Here is a 20,682-nt window from a genome sequence, read left to right as displayed (position 1 = left end):
TGATAATTCCCCAGTGCTGCATCTGCCACTTTCGGGTGGGAAGAAATGGCAGGAGCATTGATGAAGAAAATATCGCAAAATGGGAAATGACCAGTTGGGTGACTTCGCTCAAACCTGTAGAATGATCTGAAAAGCAGTAAATCTTGTCAGAGAATTCAATCCGCAGGATTTATATTAAAAAGGTCCAAATATTCAGATGTTTGTAAAAATCCAGGAGGAATTGAGCTCCGATCCTAGTGATCAGAGCATTATCACTTACATTAAGCATGACGCCAATCGCTGACTATAAAGCCAGCTGGAGTAAAGCAGAATCCGGCAGATGCTGAAAACCCAAAATAAAAATAGAAGATGTTGGAAGATCCTCAGCAAGTCAGAGAGCGTAACTGGAGAGAGAAATAGAGTTAATTATGGACAGCACGGTGGCACGGTGGTTAGCACTGCCTCCTCACAGCGCCCGGGTCCCAGGTTCAATTCCGGCCTCGGGTCACTGTCTGTGCGGAGTTTGCATGTTCTCCCCGTGTCTGCGTGGGTTTCCTCAGGGTTACAGGGACAGGTTGAGGGAGTGCGTCTACTTAGGGTGCTCTTTCGCAAGGGCATTGCTGACTCGATGGGCCAAATGGCCTCCTTCTCCACTGTAGAGATTCTATGATAAGTTCCCACCAGGATCTCTCGATTCCTCGGCTACAAGGGGGTGGGGTGTGGGGGGGGGGGGGGGGGGGGGGGGGGGGGGGCGGTGCAAGCAACAGGAAAACCCTTCGACGGTAGCAGGACGGGAAGATCTCACTGGTGGGCAATGGCGGGCCTGCCTCCAACACCGGGAAACAGACTGCAGAGGGGGTGGAGCATCCTGTCCACTAACACTGCTCCTCTCTCTCCACCGACGCTGCCTGGCCCCTTTTGGCATTTTCCGATTTTGTACTGCAAGAAGTGTTTGCAAAGATTAATTGCAATCTTTCCACTCAAAACCTCACCAAAGCTCTCAGAAACAGGGGTGTGTTTATATCATTGGAAACAATGAAAGACTTGCATTTGTAGAACCTTTCACCAGGGAACCTCTGAAACAACCACACAACTGGAGCAGTACTCTGGAGGTGGGGTCGCTAAGAAACACTGCAATCCGCTTGCGCGCAGCAAACTCCCACAAAACCCATTGGACGGGATCTTCCATCCCTTCCCATTGTCGGGGTCTTCCATCCCTTCCCATTGGCGGGGTCTTCCATCCCTTCCCATTGGCGGGGTCTTCCATCCCTTCCCATTGGCGGGGTCTTCCATCCCTTCCCATTGGCGGGGTCTTCCATCCCTTCCCATTGGCGGGGTCTTCCATCCCTTCCCATTGGCGGGGTCTTCCATCCCTTCCCATTGGCGGGGTCTTCCATCCCTTCCCATTGGCGGGGTCTTCCATCCCTTCCCATTGGCGGGGTCTTCCATCCCTTCCCATTGGCGGGGTCTTCCATCCCTTCCCATTGGCGGGGTCTTCCATCCCTTCCCATTGGCGGGGTCTTCCATCCCTTCCCATTGGCGGGATCTTCCATCCCTTCCCATTGGCGGGGTCTTCCATCCCTTCCCATTGGCGGGGTCTTCCATCCCTTCCCATTGGCAGGATCTTCCAGTCCTTCCCATTGGCGGGGTCTTCCATCCCTTCCCATTGGCGGGGTCTTCCATCCCTTCCCATTGGCGGGGTCTTCCAGTCCTACCTCCGCAAAGCAGCCCGTGGAGGCTGTGGCAATTGCGCCCAATGTGATGGTGGCTGGGTCACCTGTTTTTAGTGGTGGTGGTGGAGGGACAAAGATTGGTGCAGGACACCAGGGAGAATTCGTCTCCCCTTCTTCGGAATAACGATGCGGGATCTTCCCTAACCGCCTGAGACAGCAGGCAGCCATTCAGTTTAACATCCCATTCGCAGGTGGGCAGTCTGACAGCGCGGCCCTCCCTGAACGTTAGTGGCAGGCGTGAGAATGAAATCATAGTTTTTTTTTGTTTTTTTTTAAATTTTAGATTACCCAATTATTTTTTCCAATTAAGGGGCAATTTAGCGCGGCCAATCCACCTACTCTGCATATCTTTGGGTTGTGGGGGTGAAACCCACGCAAACACGGGGAGAATGTGCAAACTCCACACGGACAGTGACCCAGGGCCGGGATCGAACCTGGGACCTCAGCGCCGTGGGGCGGTTGTGCTAACCACTAGGCCACCATGCTGCCCTTGAATGAAATCATAGTTGATGCTTTTCACCGTTTCAGGTTGTGCATGGCCAGCCGCTGTGTGGGGTAGCACAGGGAGTTAATGAGTCCATTCCCTGCTCCTACTGCAGAACCGCACATAACGTTGGCAACATAACATCTCCCCAAATGGTCAGCCTTGCATGGCGACTTTCCCCACGACCCTCCGGCCGTGTTGTACTCTCGCTTGAGTGCAATGCATCCGGAGAATCCCGGGATAGGCCACAAGCGGATCTCCTGACAGCCTCCGTCGGAGTCCGAACCCCCCCCAAATGGGCGTGACTGAATGATGCTCCCCTAAGTAGGTCTTAAACCTACTTACGACCTACCTACCCGGGATCCACCGGCCTCCCTCGAGTTTCCGGCCTCCCCAGGGAGGCTGCAGCCAGGTGCCAATCAGTGGGGGTCCGCACAAACATGGACCAGGCCGAGCGGCACCCGGGGGTCTCTCAGGCCTTCGGAGACCCCTAGCGTGGTCGGGATAAGTGCCGGAGCAGCAGCACTGCCCGGGTGCCAGGGGGCGAAGGGGCCATACCTATACAATGAGGGTGGAGGGGGGGGGGGTTTGAAGGGTGGGGTACTGCACGGCAGGTAAGTGGGGGCCTCTGTGAGGCTGGAGGGGTGATGGGTGGAGATTCTAGAAGGGAGAGGGTGCTGTAAGGGAGCGTGGGGAGGCCTGAAGAGGGGTGACCCCCGGGGACCCCACAGCGGTGTGTCTTCACTTGGGGTAGTGTCCATGTGTGCAAAGGGTGACCTTGCTCGGGGGTGTGGGGAGACCCATAAGCTCACTGAGAGAACGGGGCACTGTTTCAAAATGGCGGCCCAATCTCGGAATTCAGCTCCCCAGGGCTGAAAGTAATTCTAAGTGTGGCCAATCCGGTGAGAAACTCCCCAGGGCCCAAAAAAGTGAATAAATGTCATTGAATAGCGGGAGAATCGTGCCCATAGTTTCCAAATAAAACAGCAGATACAGGGTTTACATTGGTTGGAATGCTGTGAATAGACAGAGCAGGTAAAGACTGAACTGGCAACACAATTCCTCACAGCCCCACCAGAACTTCTGGAATACATTGTATTTAAAAAAGCTAAATTAACTTTAGGATAATTCTCCCCCCCCCCCATCAGCCTGTTTCTGTGTCGGGTCAATGCTGAAATCATTAAAATATTAAGCAGGAAAAATGAGAAGTCATGAACAATATTGGGAATCTCTGTTTTTTGAGTTCCTTCATGGGATGCGGAAGTCGCTGGCTGGGTCAACGTGTGTTACTCATCCCCAATTGCCCCCAGAGAAGGAGAGGGCAATGGTGAGCTGCTGCGAATCTTGTACAGCGGCGATGAATCCTTGCGCACGTTTTCAGAAACTCCAGTCTGGAGTCTTGCTGGATGGGAGCGGTCAGGGTCTTCGGTTTTCTAATCCGAGAATTTTCCAGGATTAGAAGCTTTGAAGGCTCCTGCCTCTGTCCGTGGCCACAGGTCTGTCTGAGGCACAGGGAACAGTAAGAAGTCGTACAACACCAGGTGAAGTGAAAGTGCAACAGGTTTGTTTCGAATCACTAGCTTTCGGAGCACAGCTCCTTCCTCGGGTGAATCAAGGCACAGGGAACAGTGGGGAAGGGGTAAATCGTTGCTTTTCAGACTGAAGGAAAATATGAACAGTGTCCATGGGGCTAGGATTAGAACCACTGCCGTTTTTCCATATATATATATATATATAGATATATATGAACGGTTTGGACCTGGGTATACTTGACATAATGTTAAAGTTTGCAGGTGACACAAGCAGAGAATGTAGTCAAGAATGAGGTGAATACTACGAGACTTCAGGATGGAGTGAGACGGCAGATTCATGGCAGAGGCAATTTAAGGAGGGGGGGTGGGGGGGGGAGGGTGAATCTACATAAATCTGAAGGTGCAGTTCAATGTCTTTGCATACCAGATGTGAATTGGACAAACTCTTTAACAATGTCATATATTTGACACTCCCCCTCCTCCGTGTACCCTGCCCTCAGCGGCCATGGACTTTCATTGGGTTGCTCCAAGATGATTTTTTTGCAAGATGCTGCTGTGGGTTTACCATTGCCTTCTGCAGTTTGACTGATCTGGAAACTCTCCCACTCTTACTGTCTGCCATCAGGCACTGGGGGAGGGTTTACAGATTGATAGTCAACCTGTTTGGCCATATTATGAACACACCTTCAATGGCCAACAAGTGCTGAGCTGGGACTTGAGCCCAGAGATTCTGGCTCAGAAGGACAGACTCCATCCACTGCACCACAAGATCTCCAGATTACAACGGATACAGGGAAATGCTCACAGAAATGAAAACAGCATATGTTCAAATCCCAATGATCTGCTTCCTGGATTGTTCATAGCAATGACCTGGAGATTAGTCTTTACATTCATGGAGACCTCCCCATTCACAACGATTCCGGAGCATTATGTCATCCCAATTAAAATCCAGAAATAGGGACGGCACAGTGGTTAGCACTGCTGCCTCACAGCTCCAGGCGGAGTCTGCACATTCTCCCCGTGTGTGCGTGGGTTTCCTCCGGGTGCTCCGGTTTCCTCCCACAGTCCAAAGATGTGCAGGTTAGGTGGATTGGCCATGCTAAATTGCCCGTAGTGGAAGGTTAATGGGGGGATTGTTGGGTTACGGGTATACGGGTTACGTGGGTTTAAGTAGGGTGATCATTGCTCGGCACAACATCGAGGACTGTTCTGTGCTGTACTGTTCTATGTTCTATTCACAACCATTCCGGAGCATTCTGTCATCCCAATTAAAATCCAGAAATAGGGACGGCACAGTGGTTAGCACTGCTGCCTCACAGCTCCAGGCGGAGTCTGCACATTCTCCCCGTACTGCGTGGGTTTCCTCCGGGTGCTCCGGTTTCCTCCCACAGTCCAAAGATGTGCGGGTTAGGTGGATTGGCCGTGTTAAATTGACCCTTAGTGTCCAAAGATGTGCAGGTTAGGAGGATTGGCCGTGATAAATTGACCCTTAGTGTCCAAAGATGTGCAGGTTAGGTGATGTTGTGGGGATGAGACAGGGGAGTGTGGGTCTAGGTAGGAAACTAGCCCTCCTTACTCGGGCCTCTGATCCTCTGGATCAATATTTTTGGTGAGTGTTCTCTGAGCCATGTGTTCAGAGTCATGTCTCCTATCAGTCTGACCGTACATGGTGCATCGACTGGGATCTGACTAGAGGACTTGCCCTGACTTCTGTGTACCTCCACTTTTGGCCACAGAATTGCCATTGAGTCAGAAGTGGGGCAAGCCTGTGGAGATCTTCTCTTGCCTCCAGTTGCATATCTAACTTCCTGTTGACATTGTTGATTGTGGCTGCAAAGCATTTGAGGATTTTGATTGAAAGAGATCTCTCAATCTCATCAGCATTATCTCCGTGACATCTGAGGAATTCCAACTCCATAACTTAACTCTGCCCTTCTTAAAGCTTTAACCTTAATTTTTCTAACCTCCGAGCATTTGCTTGTCAATTCTAAATCAACAGTGGTTAAAACAAACACAGAACAACCTGCATTTACATAGTACCTTCAGCATAGTGAACCATCCCCAGGATACTTCACACAAACCCATCAGACAAAGTTTGAAACTGAAGAACATAAAACATTAATGATGTGGAGATGCCGGCGTTGGACTGGGGTGAGCACAGTAAGAAGTCTTACAACACCAGGTTAAAGTCCAACAGGCTTCTTTGGAATCACTAGCTTTTGGAGCGCTGCTCCTTCACTCACCTGATGATGGAGCTACGCTCCGAAAGCTCATGGTTCCAAATAAACCCGTTCGACTTTAACCTGGTGATAAAATATTAACACAGACACAATACTGGACAATCTCAGCAGGTCTGACAGCATCTGTGGAGAGAGAAGGAAGCTAATGTTTTGAGTCTGAATTGTCAAACATACAATATTAACAGGTTTGTTTGTGGTCACTAGCTTTCGGAGCACAGCTCTTCATCAGCTGAGTCCTGAGCACTCACCTGAGGAAGGAGGTAGGCTCCGAAGGCTAGTGATTCTAGACAAACCTGTTGGACTTTAACCTGGTGTTGTCAGACTTCTTACTGTGCTCACCCCAGTCCAACGCCACATCTCCACATCATAAAATATTGAGACAGGTGACCAAAGGATTAGCAGCAGGGGTTTATGGAGTATCTGAAAGAAGCAGAGAGAGATGTAGGGAGGGAGTTCTGGAACTGAAAGGGGAATGCAGAGATTTGACATGTTTTAAGGCTGAAGAAGGTTGTGGAGATGGGGAACGGTGAGGCCACGGAGGGATTTGAAAACCAGGATGAGAATGTCAAATTAGAGGGAGGTTTTCCTGACCAGGGGTCAGTGTGGGTCAGGGTGCACAGGGCTGATGGTGTGAAGGACATGGTGTAAACCAGGATTCTGGCAGTGGGGTTTTGGGTGAGATGAAGGGTAGAATATTGGAGTGCAGCCGGGAGAGCATTAGAGGTCGCAAAGGCATGGATTTCCATAGCAGATGGAATGAGGCCCAGGCAGAGCCAGGTGATGGTGCAGAGGTGAAGGAGGTGATCTTGGTAATGAAGAAGATGCAGCCTGGGGTTAAAGTGGAGTCTGACGTTGCTAACCGGCTGGTCCAGCCTCAAACTGTGTCTGCGTTTGATCTTAAGTTTATTCATTTTTCTATTTGCAATAAACAATGATGAGATTTCTGTCACTGGGTCTGGCTGCTCTTTCTAAACGTGCATCGTCAATCACTAAGATGTGCTAGCTAGAGACATTAACTGGCCAAAACTTCCATATTTTATTTTCAAAGGACAGCACAGAAGTGTCAATGCCCTTGCCGGGCACTGCCTGTTCAGATATTTGTTCAGAAATAAACCCTGACTAAAATGTTGCTGCAACAGAGTTTAAAAACTTGGAGGTTCTTTAAATACATGTTACCCAGTACGGCCCTAACAAATGAGCATTTGTCTCCGGTAAACCAGATCTTCTACCACCTCAGCCTCTCTGCTTTACATAGAAAATAGGAGCAGGAGGAGGCATTTGGCCCTTCCATCCTGCTCCGCCATTATAATAATCTTTATTGTCACAAGTAGGCTTACGTTAACACTGCAATGAATTTACTGTGAAAAGCCCCTAGTCGCCACACTCCGGCGCCTGTTCGGGTACACTGAGGGAGAATTCAGAATGTCCAATTCACCTAACAGCACGTCTTTCAGGACTTGTGGGAGGAAACCGGAGCACCCGGAGGAAACCCACGCAGACACGAGGAGAACGTGCAGACTCCACACACATCGCGACCCAAGCCGGGAATCGAACCTGGGGCCCTGGAGCTGTGAAGCAACAGTGCTAACCAGTGTAATACCATGCCGTCGTTCATTGTGATAATGGCTGATCACCCAACTCCGTAACCTGTTCCCGCTTTCCCCCCATATCTCCTGATTCCTTTAGCTCCAAGAGCCAAAACATAGCATTGCAGTGTTAATGGCAGCCTACTTTTGACACTAATAAAGATTATTATTATTTTTATTTTGACCTGAACTACCTTCTGTGGTAACGAATTCCACAGGCTCATAACTCTCTGGGTGAAGAAATTTCTCCTCATCTCTGTCTGAAATGGTCTACCCCGTATCCTCAGACTGTGACCCCTGGTTCTGGACACGCCCACCATCGGGAACATCCTTCCTGCATCTACCCTGTCCGGTCCTGTTAGATATTTTATAAATCTCTATGAGAACCCCCCCTCATTCTTCTGAACTGCAGTGAATGCCATCCTTTATTAAAAAAATTTTTTTTTGGAGTACTCAATCAATTTTTTTCCAATTAAGGGGCAATTTAGCGTGGCCAATCCACCTACGCTGCACATCTTTTGGGTTGTGGGGGCGAAACCCACGTAAACACGGGGAGAATGTGCAAACTCCACACAGACAGTGACCCAGAGCCGGGATCGAACCTGGGACCTCGGCGCCGTGAGGCAGCAATGCTAACCACTGTGCCACCGTGCTGCCCTGTGAATGCCATCCTAACAGATTTATTCTCTGCATCAGACCCGCCCTGCGCATGCGCGGACTCCAAACCGGAAGTGCGGGGGCCCGTATCCGCAGCTAAAGCTGCGAGATTTACTCTGGGTCCTTGCTAGACCCCTGCAGGGTATTGAATTAGCTGTACTTTGTTGCAGGAATCTCTGGAGTAAAACTCCAGTGTTTTTACGCCGGCGTGGGTGGACATAGTCCCATTTTGGAAGAAAGATGTCAGGGTGTTGGGGAGGGTGCAGAGGAGATTTGCCAGAACGGGAATATTAAAGCAAATTACTGCGGATGCTGGAATCTGAAACAACAGGAAACACTGGACCATCTCAGCAGGTCTGACAGCGTCTGAGGAGAGAGAAGGGAGCTAACGTTTCAAGTCTGGAAACTCTTTGTCAAAGCAAAGGCCTCCTTCTGTGCTGCATCTTTCTTTCTCTGATCTCCATTTTGTGTTGGGGTATTGGGGGGAGGGGGGGGGGTGAAAACATTGACCCAAATTTGCATTGTCTAAAGGTTCCCATTCTCCCTGAGTGATGAGGACAGTGCTACTCTGACCCTCGGATTTCAGTGCAGTGGAACCGACTGGACTATCAGCATTTTGGACTGTTCCACAGGCGACAGTAGGTGGAGAGTCTGTGGAGACGTTCTCAATGAATCATTTTCATTGGTGAAAGATTGTGTCTGTTTGGCTTTTACTTGGGGGAATATTGTGGAGGCTGGGGAGTGTGAAACATGATCTACTCAAGCGGGCAATTGGCCTTTAGACTGATTTCCGATCCCTGTATGTTCTTCCGAACATGTCTATGGGTGAGAGTGATTACTTCCAGATAGCCTCCGGTCAGATGCTTATATTTAGGGCAGCACGGTAGCATTGTGGATAGCACAATGGCTTCACAGCTCCAGGGTCCCAGGTTCGATTCCGGCTTGGGTCACTGTCTGTGCGGAGTCTGCACATCCTCCCCGTGTGTGCGTGTCCGGGTGCTCTGGTTTCCTCCCACAGTCCAAAGATGTGCAGGTTAGGTGGATTGGCCATGATAAATTGCCCTTAGTATCCAAAATTACCCTTAGTGCTGGGTGGGGTTACTGGGTTATGGGGATAGGGTGGAGGTGTTGACCTTGGGTAGGGTGCTCTTTCCAAGAGCCGGTGCAGACTCGATGGGCCGAATGGCCTCCTCCTGCACTGTAAATTCTATGATATCTATGATACTCTTTAAGTAGTATTTCACATAGTGCTAAATTTCATATCAGGAACTTTCAAAGAAAAGTTAAGTCAACAAATGTGTACTCTTGAACTCTATCATGTAGGAGACTGCAGCAGTTTCCCTCCATCCTGAGGTCCAGGAAGAGCTCGTTGATTATTTTTGTATTCATGAATTCTAAACTGTCTGGGAGTAAAAACCCTGCAATTCTTTTGTACAAATCAGCAAAGTGTGACTGAAAGCTCTGCTCAATCTGACAGTGCATCATAGCGTGAATGTGTTCAGAAAAACCTCCTAATTGTTTAGTTATTTCTGAATCTTCCTCCTTCCACAGTGCGAGACTGTGAATTAGCTTCTTCCTGCTTTGTCAGTCAGTTCACACAAGCTACAGTCTAACTGTAATCACTGCAGAGGTCCCACTTATCTGTTTGACATTAAAGTTCAGCTAACGTTTGGGTGTAAGTGAGCAGAGGGCCATTCCTGGCCAGAGTGGGGCATGAAACGAGCATTCTAGCCTGATTGGCCAGACCTGTATTAAAGTGAATAGCTACAGCTTTCAAACCAGGTTAAGGACACAGCGAGGCGAGAGTTCATCAGTTGGCACAGCATGGTAGCAGCAGGCAGCTTGGTAGCACAGTGGTTAGCACAGTTGCTTCACAGCTCCAGGGCCCCAGGTCCGATTCCCGGCTTGGGTCACTGTCTGTGCGGAGTCTGCATGTCCTCCCCGTGTCTGCGTGGGTTTCCTCCGGGTGCTCCGGTTTCCTCCCACAGTCCAAAGATGTGCAGGTTAGGTGGATTGTCCATGCTAAATTGTCCTTGGTGTCCAGAAAGGTTAGGTGGGATTACTGGGTTACAGGGAAAATGCGGAAATGTGGGCTTAAGTAGGGTGCACTTTCCAAGGGCTGGTGCAGACTCGATGGGCCAAATGGCCTCCTTCTTCACTGTAAGTTCTATGGTCAGTAAATATGGTGCTCCTCCTCCTCCTCGCTCTTGTACAAGGCAAGGGTAAGAATCAGCCTGGGCTCCTGTTTCTGTAACCTTTCCAGGGACCCTTGCTGGAAGCATGTCCAGTGGGGATAAGAATGGGTTCTGCTGTTGCCGCTTCCCAGGGACCTACATTGAGGGATGGGTGGTTGATGAATTTAACTACAGAGATGCCAGCAAAAGTCAGCACATTCCGAGTGAGGGGCATGGTGAAGTGAGGGGTGTACCCAGCACATTTGCATTAATGTCATTGGGGTGGCCAATTCACCACTCAATTGCTCTGCTAATTATTACATCATAAAATCACAGAATGGCTCACATCATTCCCAAAGTAAAATGTTTTCTTTTGAAAAACAATAGAAAATCTGTTCTTCATAAGTTAGATTGTGGGTGATGATTTTCTAACTTCTTGTTGGCAGGGTCATGTTGTAAATCCACGTTAAACGTTGCTGCTGACAAACTGCGGACATCGTTGTATCAGGTTTTCACCGTGTTACACCAGTCGGTGAATTCTGGAGGCAAATTTCCATTCTGGCCCCTAGGGCTGAGTCAGTTGATGATTACAATAAGATTTCGGTGTTATAAACTGAAAAATGAACCCGAAATATGTTTGAATAGATCTTGTATGAAGTTTGGATCTTCACAGAAAATTGCTGATCTTTATTTCCCTAATTTCTTTGTTTAACTGTCTTCCAGCTGCGGTTTTGAAATATGAAAACAACGTCATGAATATTCGACAGTTCAACTGTTCCCCTCACCCCTACTGGCTGCCCAATTTCATGGATGTCTTCACTTGGTCCTTGCCGTTTGTTGGGGAGAAAGGTTTGTAACGATACCTCAACAGCTGGACTTCCGGGAGGTCACAGCGGTCCGCGGGCTGGTCCCTGGTGTATGAGTCAGAAGGTGTTGTGGGAGGCGGTAATCAGGACGGGATTGAGGGGGGGGGGGGGTTTGATTTGGGCGCACAGGGTGCAGGTGAAAAGACAAAGATTGGTGGAGGCCATTCTGGAGGTGGGGCGGAGATACTCGACGGCCTGTGACGAGGCGCTGTTTGTTGAAGGAAAGGAACAGGCTCCAGATGGAGTTTGAGCTGGTGCCTACGGGATAGGTGGTGGGGCAGCTGTGGCGGGCCAGGGGGGTGGTGCATGAGCATGCGGAAAAGACCAGCAGGATGCTTACACAGCAGTTGAGGCGGCAGCGAGGGAGATTGGGCGGATGAAAGATTCCGGTGGAGGGTAAGGTGCTCACTGAGGCAGTGGGAAGCGAAAGAGGAATTTGAGGCATTTTATCGGAGACTGTACAGTTTGGAGCCTCCAGCGGGATGAGGGTATGAGCCATGGGTGCGATGCAGTCTGGGAAGGTCCGGGTTGGTTCCCAGCGGAGTTTTATGGAAGATCTGGCATGGAATTGGGGCTCCTACTCATGGAGATGTACAATGAGTCAGTGGACAAGGGGGGCTTGAGCCCACATTGTCTCGGGCATCTATTTTGTTTATTTTAAAGAAGGACAAAACCCGGAGCAGTGTGAATCGTACGGCCCGATATCGTTGTTGAACGTTGACACCAAGTTATTGACAGCGTGTGTAAAGGACTACGTGCCGGGAGTGATAGACAATGTGCCGGGAGTGATAGATGATGTGCTGGGAGTGATAGATGATGTGCTGGGAGTGATAGATGATGTGCCGGGAGTGATAGACGATGTGCTGGGAGTGATAGATGATGTGCTGGGAGTGATAGACGATGTGCTGGGAGTGATAGACGATGTGCTGGGAGTGATAGATGATGTGCCAGGAGTGATAGACAATGTGCCGGGAGTGATAGACAATGTGCCGGGAGTGATAGACAATGTGCCGGGAGTGATAGATGATGTGCCGGGAGTGATAGATGATGTGTCGGGAGTGATAGATGATGTGCCGGGAGTGATAGATGATGTGCTGGGAGTGATAGATGATGTGCTGGGAGTGATAGATGATGTGCCGGGAGTGATAGACGATGTGCTGGGAGTGATAGACGATGTGCTGGGAGTGATAGACGATGTGCCGGGAGTGATAGATGATGTGCCGGGAGTGATAGATGATGTGCCGGGAGTGATAGACGATGTGCCGGGAGTGATAGACGATGTGCCGGGAGTAATAGACGATGTGCCGGGAGTGATAGACGATGTGCCGGGAGTGATAGACGATGTGCCGGGAGTGATAGACGATGTGCCGGGAGTGATAGACGATGTGCCGGGAGTGATAGACGATGTGCCGGGAGTGATAGACGATGTGCCGGGAGTGATAGACGATGTGCCGGGAGTGATAGATGATGTGCCGGGAGTGATAGATGATGTGCCGGGAGTGATAGACGATGTGCCGGGAGTGATAGACGATGTGCCGGGAGTGATAGACGATGTGCCGGGAGTGATAGACGATGTGCCGGGAGTGATAGACGATGTGCCGGGAGTGATAGACGATGTGCCGGGAGTGATAGACGATGTGCCGGGAGTGATAGACGATGTGCCGGGAGTGATAGACGATGTGCCGGGAGTGATAGACGATGTGCCGGGAGTGATAGACGATGTGCCGGGAGTGATAGACGATGTGCCGGGAGTGATAGACGATGTGCCGGGAGTGATAGACGATGTGCCGGGAGTGATAGACGATGTGCCGGGAGTGATAGACGATGTGCCGGGAGTGATAGACGATGTGCCGGGAGTGATAGACGATGTGCCGGGAGTGATAGACGATGTGCCGGGAGTGATAGACGATGTGCCGGGAGTGATAGACGATGTGCCGGGAGTGATAGACGATGTGCCGGGAGTGATAGACGATGTGCTGGGAGTGATAGATGATGTGCTGGGAGTGATAGACGAAGACCAAACGGGGTTTGGCTGTCGGCTAACATTAGAAGATTGTTGAATGTGATCATGAGGGCCGGGAAATGGAGGCGATAGAGTCTATGGATATGGAGAAAGCGTTTGGCTGGGTTGAGTGGGTGTATTTGTTTGAGGTTTTGGGACAGTTTGGGTTTGGGCAGGGGTTTGTACATTGGGCTAGGTTGTTGCATAGAGCCCGGATGGTGAGATTTGTACATTGGGCTAGGTTGTTGCATCGAGCCCGGATGGTGAGATTTGTACATTGGGCTAGGTTGTTGTAAAGGGCCCGGATGGCAAGTGTTCACACAAATAATGTTAGCTCGCCGTATTTCGGTCTGTCCCGGGGAACGAGACAGGGGTGGCCACTTTCTCTGTTGCCTTTCGCGCTGAAGATTGAGCCTTTGGCAATGTCGCTTAGGGCTCCTGCAAGGGGGGGGTGGGGGGTTGAGGGGTATTGTGAGGGGAGATGGGGGGTGGGGTGTAGCACCGGGTCTCCCTGTGTGCAGATGGCTTGCTGTCCGATGTTACAAATCTAGTGAAGAGCATTTCCTGACAGTAAAGATGACGGTGCTGCCAAAGTTCCTGTTTGCTTTCCAAAACCTCCCGGTTATTGTTCCCAAATCTTTTTCCGTACGAGAAATAGGATGATCTCAGAGTTTATATGGGCGGCTGAGGTTCCCCAGATTAGGAGGGCGTTTTTCAAGGGGGATAGGCAGAGATAGGGGGGTTGACACTGAATTACTATTGGGCGGTGACAACCCAAAGGTGTGCAGGGTAGGTGGATTGGCCGCACTAAATTGCCCCTTAAGTGGAAAGAAAAAAAAAATTGGGTTCTTTAAATTTATTTTCAAAAAATGAAATGGCAAGGGCGGCACGTGGCGTAGTGGTTAGCATTGCAGCCTCACAGCGCTGAGGACCCAGGTTCGATTCCTAGCTTGGGCCACTGTCTGTGCGGAATCTGCACTTTCTCCCCGTGTCTGCGTGGGTTTCCTCCGGGTTTCCTTCCACAATCTAAATTCTAAATCACCCCTTAGTGTCCAAAACGGTTAGGTAGGGTTACTGGGTTACGGGGATAGGGTGGAGGTATGGGCTTGGGTAAGGTGCTCTTTCCAAGGGCTGGTGCAGACTCGATGGGCCGAATGGTCTCCTGCACTGTAAATGTTATGATTCTATGAACTCGCTAAGTTTTCTGAGACAGCACCTTCCAAACCCACAAGCTCCACCATCTAGATGGACATGAGGAGCAACCCCTCAAACCCCCCCCCCCCATATCGCTGCAAACTGGACCCGACATTGGCGGCCTTGCCTTCAGTCCCAAGGGCCCTACCCTCTGGAACCCCCTCCTCAAACCTTTCCCTCCCCCCCCCCCCCCCCCCCCCCCCCCTCTTCTCCTTTCGGGCATTCCTCTTTGACCAAGGTTTTGCTCACCAGGGTTGGCAGCTCTTTATGTGACTCTGTGTCAGGTTTTGTTCGAGAATCCCTCCTGCGAGGCAACTGAGGTGTTTTACTTACTTTAAGGGTGCTATCTAAATGCAATTTGTTGTTGTTAGAAAATGAGAATCCCAGATAAATCTCGTACGGTGGAGGTTGAGTTAAATCTCTCCTTTGCTTTGTTTGCCCTGTTTTCAATCTGACAGGAAACCTTTCCAATATTGAATTGGCCACAAGTGGAACAAACCCAGAAGACTGAAGTTGCACAATTTATTGATTTAATTTCGAATGAGGAACAACTTAACATGTAATTGCTGGAATCCCATTTTTCTGTGTCGGTGCACTCAATAAATTAGCAGATTTATGTTAATCTGGAACCCAGAGCAAACTGAGTTAAAGCCAATAAAAAGCTCCTTGGGAATATTGGAAATAAAAGCTGCTGTGACTGGGTACACAAAGCAGCCAATCTGTTTCCATCAGATTGCGAAGAAAACAGTTTAAGAAGGAGGTACCAAGCAGCTTCCACATGTCGGCACAGCACCCTCGTTATTCACTGCGCTGCCAAACTCTCTCTCCATCTCCTGCAGCATAGGGACGCCCTCTCAGATACACACACACACACAAAGGCAAAACAGATTCATCACTTTGCTCCACAATGCAATTTAAATCAAACCAGAGACACTGATTTCGCCAGCTCTGGAGCGTTTCATTCATGAGGTGAATTGAAAATCGCTTATTGTCACAAGTAGGCTTCAAATGAAGTTACTGTGAAAAGAGATGGAACAGAAAGCTTGTTCCAAATGTGAGTCATTGACAGTAATATCCTCATCATAGTTGCCAATAGATGGGGCACCAGGCTGTTGATGTTTGAAGGGGTACCAGGCTATTTCATGGTAACGGTAGCAAAAGACTGATTTGATTTATGGGTGATGGGAAAAGTAAGAAAGATATCTGGAATTGAGATTCCGCCCAAAATCACTTGTGGGCTGACGGAAGTTCAGAACGGACTGCAGCAGGTTCAAGCAGGCAGCTCACCACCTCTTTCTTAAGGCCAATTAGGGATGGGCGATAAATGCTGCCTCAGCGAGCGACGCCCACATCCCATAAATTAATTCCTAAAAGAGCAGGACTACCCTTTATGGCCGATCAGTAATCTGATCCAGGCTACTCCAGACTGCTCCAGGGTGACTCAGTAAACGATAGCAATGTCTGCGATGGTGCTGTGCAGCAGTGCACAAGCCATGGGAAATGCTTGTTAGTGCAACAGGCTAAATACAGTCTGTGACCCAAATATAACAGTCCCTTGCCTGTGTAAGCTTCCTCTAAGCTACCAAAGTTTGACTAAGAAGGTGTGCAATCCCTTGTGGGCTTACTTTGAACTGGAGATGCCTTAAACATGTTTCCATCTTCACTAAATACCCAATAACTTAAGAAAAATGGAACAAACGGTGCAATGAATAAAGAAATGATGTGTAACAAACGACTGTTGTCAGCCTTGGCTCTCTGGATGGCCCGCTCGCCTGTCAATCGAAAGGTTAGGGTTCAGGCCCCGCTCCAGCGACTTGAGCACAGAAGGCTGTTTCTCCCACTGCCATACTATCAGAGGATCTGTCCTTCAGACCAGGCATCAAACCAAGGCCCTGCCTGTCTCTCAGTGTTATAGATCCCATGACGTTGTTTTGAAGAGTTTTGCTCCACAGTGAGTTGGGACAATCGTCAAGCAACTGAAGATGGGTAAAGTTCCCTTCGCTGTTGGTGAGAGCTTTACGTGTGCAAATTGGCTGCAACATGTCTCAAGGGCAACAGTGGTTACAATTCAAGTATAGTTCACTGCCTGAAGCATTTTGGGGTGACTTACAGTTGTGAATGGCAGTATATAAATGTTCTTTACAACTGATGTCAATGGACAGGAAGGCTGGTACATGATGAGATGTCAGAACAAAATTGAGGTGCACCGCTGAAATATGTGAACCGTTTAAAGCAGCCAATACATTGGCAGCAATAATTATCAAATACAATTACTTACACACAGTAAACACAACAGATGGTTATTACTTGCAAATCCTTTGGAGAGCAGATGACCATGTGTTGTAACTCTGTGGTGTTTTGGGCTGGAAATAACACTCGTGGAGACTACTTTATCAGCACGTACTCCCAACAGAGACGGGCAGTGTCACAATACAATCAGCTCCTACAGTAGCTCTTGCTGTCTGTTCCTGTAGCTCTTTGCTCTTGTTCTGATTTCTGTAATGATATGTATAGTACAAGTGTAGTAAAGGGTCAACATCAGACACTATGTAAATCAAACGCTAGATAGCTTTACTAAGTTATTGTAGATAAGGCAGCATCTCTAGGAATTCTGGGAGAAGATGATGAGAAGCTGATGAGAGCAGAGTGAGATTTCATTGTAGAGATATAGCACAGGGTCAAGTTATAGTGTAGTTTAATAGTTAGAGTATTGAATACTGCACTACAGATTCAGTATTATTAGTTTAGCATCTGTTACTTAGTAAAGTGTGCAAACCTAATCAAGTTTAGTAGTGTAAAATAAATTTGTTTTGATTCAAACTTCTTATTTTTATATTCTTTGTCAACACTATATACCTGGCTATCTTGGAGGAAAAGGCAAGGCATATAACAACTTTCCCCTCACTCCGAACTCCATGTGTTACGACCCCTCAGCCAAGCAGTGAGCTTCTCGTCCCTTTCGGCCATATTTTGAAGTGCTTCCATTTTATTCCACCCTAGCTTTCTTCAGCACAACTTAAAATAAGCGGCAGTAAGACCATTCAGGGTTACGAGTCTATGCACCCATAGATACCAGGCATATTTGGTTTGTGTAAAGGCATTGAGCTAGGAGTGGTAGCTCTTTTTGACATTTGTTCCCGGCTGATTGGGTGAATTATCTTTGAATGCGAGCATTGCAGGGGGTCTGTTTCGCTGATTTTGCTTTTCTTCCTTTTCTCCTAGTGACTGAAATGTTGGTGAATGTGCTCAGTATCTGCTCTGATGATGAACTAATGACTGAAGGAGACGATGGCTTTGATGGTAAGAGACTGCACATGGACTGATAAAGGTTGCAACTACAGCCAAGAGCTCATACACAGTGAGAAATCTCTTTTCTAAAAGCTCAGCCTTAAAACACTCATGTTACGGGCGTCACGGCGGCGCAGTGGTTAGCACTGCTGCCTCATGGTGCCGAGGACCCGGGTTCGATCCCAGCTCCGAGTCACTGGCCGCGTGGAGTTTGTACATTCTCCCCGTGTCTGCGTGGGTCTCACCCCCGCGACCCAAAAATGTGCCGGGTAGGTGGATTGGCCACGCTAAATTGCCCCTTAATTGGGGAAAAAAAAGAATTGGGTACTCTAAATTTATTTTTAAATTTAAAAACAAACACTCCTGTTCCCTCTTCATTCCCAAAGGCCAATCTCGGTTGCTGATTAATGATTTCTGGCATCATTGTTTTCTAATTATTTTAATTCTTTCATTTTTCTGTACTGACCTTCTAATCTCTACATCACATTAAAAATAATAATTCTCACACTCCACATGGTAAAGCAGCGTTGAAAAATTAACCAACTAAAGTGTTGTTGTTGCACTTAATAGTTTTTAGGGACATTTCAGTAATTAAAAATATCAAATATACTTCCTGTGAGTATATTTATGAATATATACCACTTCCTGTGAGTGTTACCTGCCCTTCTCTTTAGACTTTGCTACTCAAAATTACTCCAATAATAAACAGTGAAGCACAATTCAAGAACGTAAAAATCAAAAATGAAGCAAGTGGGTTGAGAGATCAGTAGCCCTGGGTTGTATAACGCACCTATTCATGGACTCTTTCATCAATCCTGGCCCACAAGCCTGTGTTAGCGCTTTGAAAGAGCTATCTATCGAGTCCCATTTCCATGCTCTTTCCCCAGAGCCCTGCACATTTATCTTTTCAAATATTAACCCAATTCCCTTTTTGAAAGTTCCTATTGAATCCAATTCCGCTGCCCTTGCAGGCAACGCCCTCCAGATCATCGTAAAAATTTTTTTTAAATCTTCCTTATCCGCCCCTTTGGTTCTTTTGCCAGTTGCCTGTTGCCCCTGGTTTGAAAAAAATGGAAATGTAAAAAGAAAACTGGGGTTGTATTTCCTGGAACTTGATTTGAGGTGGGGTGTTTGAACAAAGTTTCACCTTCGGGAGGGGATCCGATTGGGTATATAGAAATAAACTACTTTTGTTGATTGGGGAGTTTAGAACCAGAGGCACAATCTTAAAACATAGAGTCAAACCTTTGAAGTGTAACATCAGTAAACACTTCCGAAGCTCGATCAATTGTTAATTTTAGATCTGAGATTCTTGACTAACAAGGGAGCCAAAAGTTATTGAGGGTAGTCAGGAAGGTGGAAAGTGGCCACATTCAGGCCATCTTTTCAAATGGCAGAGCAGGCTCCAGAGGAAAATTGGCCTATTCATGCTCCTAATTTATTCATTTGAATTAACAGATTTTCGTTACCCAAAAGTATTAAAGTACACAAGGCAAAGGGTGGGTATGTCGATTGAGGTTGCAGGTCAGCCATTATCTCATTGAATGAAGGAACAAACTCGAGGAGCTAAAATGGCCTTGTTCCTATGGTTACCAACCCTCCTACCAGAGGGAACAGTTTCTCCCTCTCTACTCCATCAAAACCCTTTGCAATTTTGAACAGCTCTTATTGAATCTCCCCTTAACATTCTCTGCTCCATGGAAGGGAACCCCAGCTTCTCTAGTCTCTCCACATTCGTTTGTTTTCTTTTGTCATTTACAGCACAGAAGGAGGCCATTCGGCCCATCGTGTCTGCACCGGCTCCCAAAAGAGCTACCCAGCTAGTCCCATTCCCCAGCCCCATCTCCGTAGTCCTCTAAATTCATCACTTTTAAATATATATCTAACTCTCTTTTGAAACCTCCCATGGAATCCACCTCCACCACTCTCCCAGGCAGCTTATTCCAAACCCCAACAACTCTCTGAGTAAAGAGGTTTCTCCTCATCTCACTCCGAGCTCTCTTGCTGACTGTCTTGAAACTGTGACCCCCCCCCCCCCCCCAGTCACTGACATACCAATTAGTGGAAACAGAATAACCTTCTCTACCTGTCAGAACTGTTGAGAATTTTGAACACCTCAATAACTAAACTTCCCCGTCCCTGATGGAACCATTCTACTCAACCATTTTCTGCAAACTTGCCCAGGCCTAGACTTACAATTGTTGTAAACGGGCATAATCTTCCACTAGTATACTAATTACAGAAAACAAAACCTTCTATGTTCCTTCAGGCATTTACACAATAGATAGTATCCCTGGACAGAGCAGAGCATATTGTCTTAAACTAAGCTATATTGAATTAGCTTCGAGTGCTAACGATAGGTAAAATTGCTGCTTTATTCCGAGTGCCTATTTTCATCAGCTATTTTTGTTTTCCTTTCTTTTTTTTTCCTCATCTAATTTGTTTCTCTTCTATCTCCACAGAATTTGATTTTAAAACTTTTCCATTGGTTGTGTCAGATATTTGTACCTGTGTTTTGTTCCCATTCTTGAAAACTTCCTACTGATCTGTTTATCTCTTTACTTTCTGGATTTTCTTATGAGAAGAACAGCTCACTTATGGCCAGAAGAAAGGTACAAATCAAATGACTTGTTGAAGGACGGCAAAGCTACTCGAGACTAGCTTGTCATTTTCTTAGCTGTGCTACTTCACATTTATGGGACAGTGTTGTGTAAAAAGCACAACTTTTAGAAACAGATTTGCTTTTGCCCGGGGGCGTGGAGCTTTGAAATTCACCAACTAGGCTTCCGTTCAATTAGCTTTCGTCCTTTTTATATTTAACCTCAGTAATTCAACGTTTTGATGGCGTTTTAGAGAAGCTAATGCATAGAGTAGGAGAGACCTGGCTGAACTCTCTGTAGCTTCACTCCTGTGTCGCATCAATTCCCCTGCTTCTGTGCTGACTAGC

General features: G+C 47.9%; 1 protein-coding gene across 9 annotated transcripts in view; it reads left to right on the top strand.

The window, feature by feature from the left end:
* LOC119963564 (serine/threonine-protein phosphatase 2B catalytic subunit alpha isoform) overlaps nucleotides 1–20,682 on the top strand; it is a 400,495-nt gene that overhangs the window by 354,350 nt on the left and 25,463 nt on the right. For 6 of the 9 annotated variants that reach the window (XM_038792880.1, XM_038792873.1, XM_038792875.1 and 3 more), the window contains 3 exons: nucleotides 11,109–11,234; nucleotides 17,670–17,747; nucleotides 20,321–20,347. In XM_038792880.1, coding sequence (XP_038648808.1) covers nucleotides 11,109–11,234; nucleotides 17,670–17,747; nucleotides 20,321–20,347 — 231 coding nt within the window. The remainder of the gene's footprint in view (nucleotides 1–11,108; nucleotides 11,235–17,669; nucleotides 17,748–20,320; nucleotides 20,348–20,682) is intronic. The other 3 variants (XM_038792881.1, XM_038792878.1, XM_038792879.1) reach the window with 1 other exon arrangement.

The sequence above is a fragment of the Scyliorhinus canicula genome, chromosome 3, assembly GCF_902713615.1.
Source record: "Scyliorhinus canicula chromosome 3, sScyCan1.1, whole genome shotgun sequence".
NCBI classification, from domain to species: domain Eukaryota; kingdom Metazoa; phylum Chordata; class Chondrichthyes; order Carcharhiniformes; family Scyliorhinidae; genus Scyliorhinus; species Scyliorhinus canicula.
The sequence above is the reverse complement of the archived record's forward strand: the minus strand, read 5'-3'. Positions and strand labels throughout refer to the sequence as shown.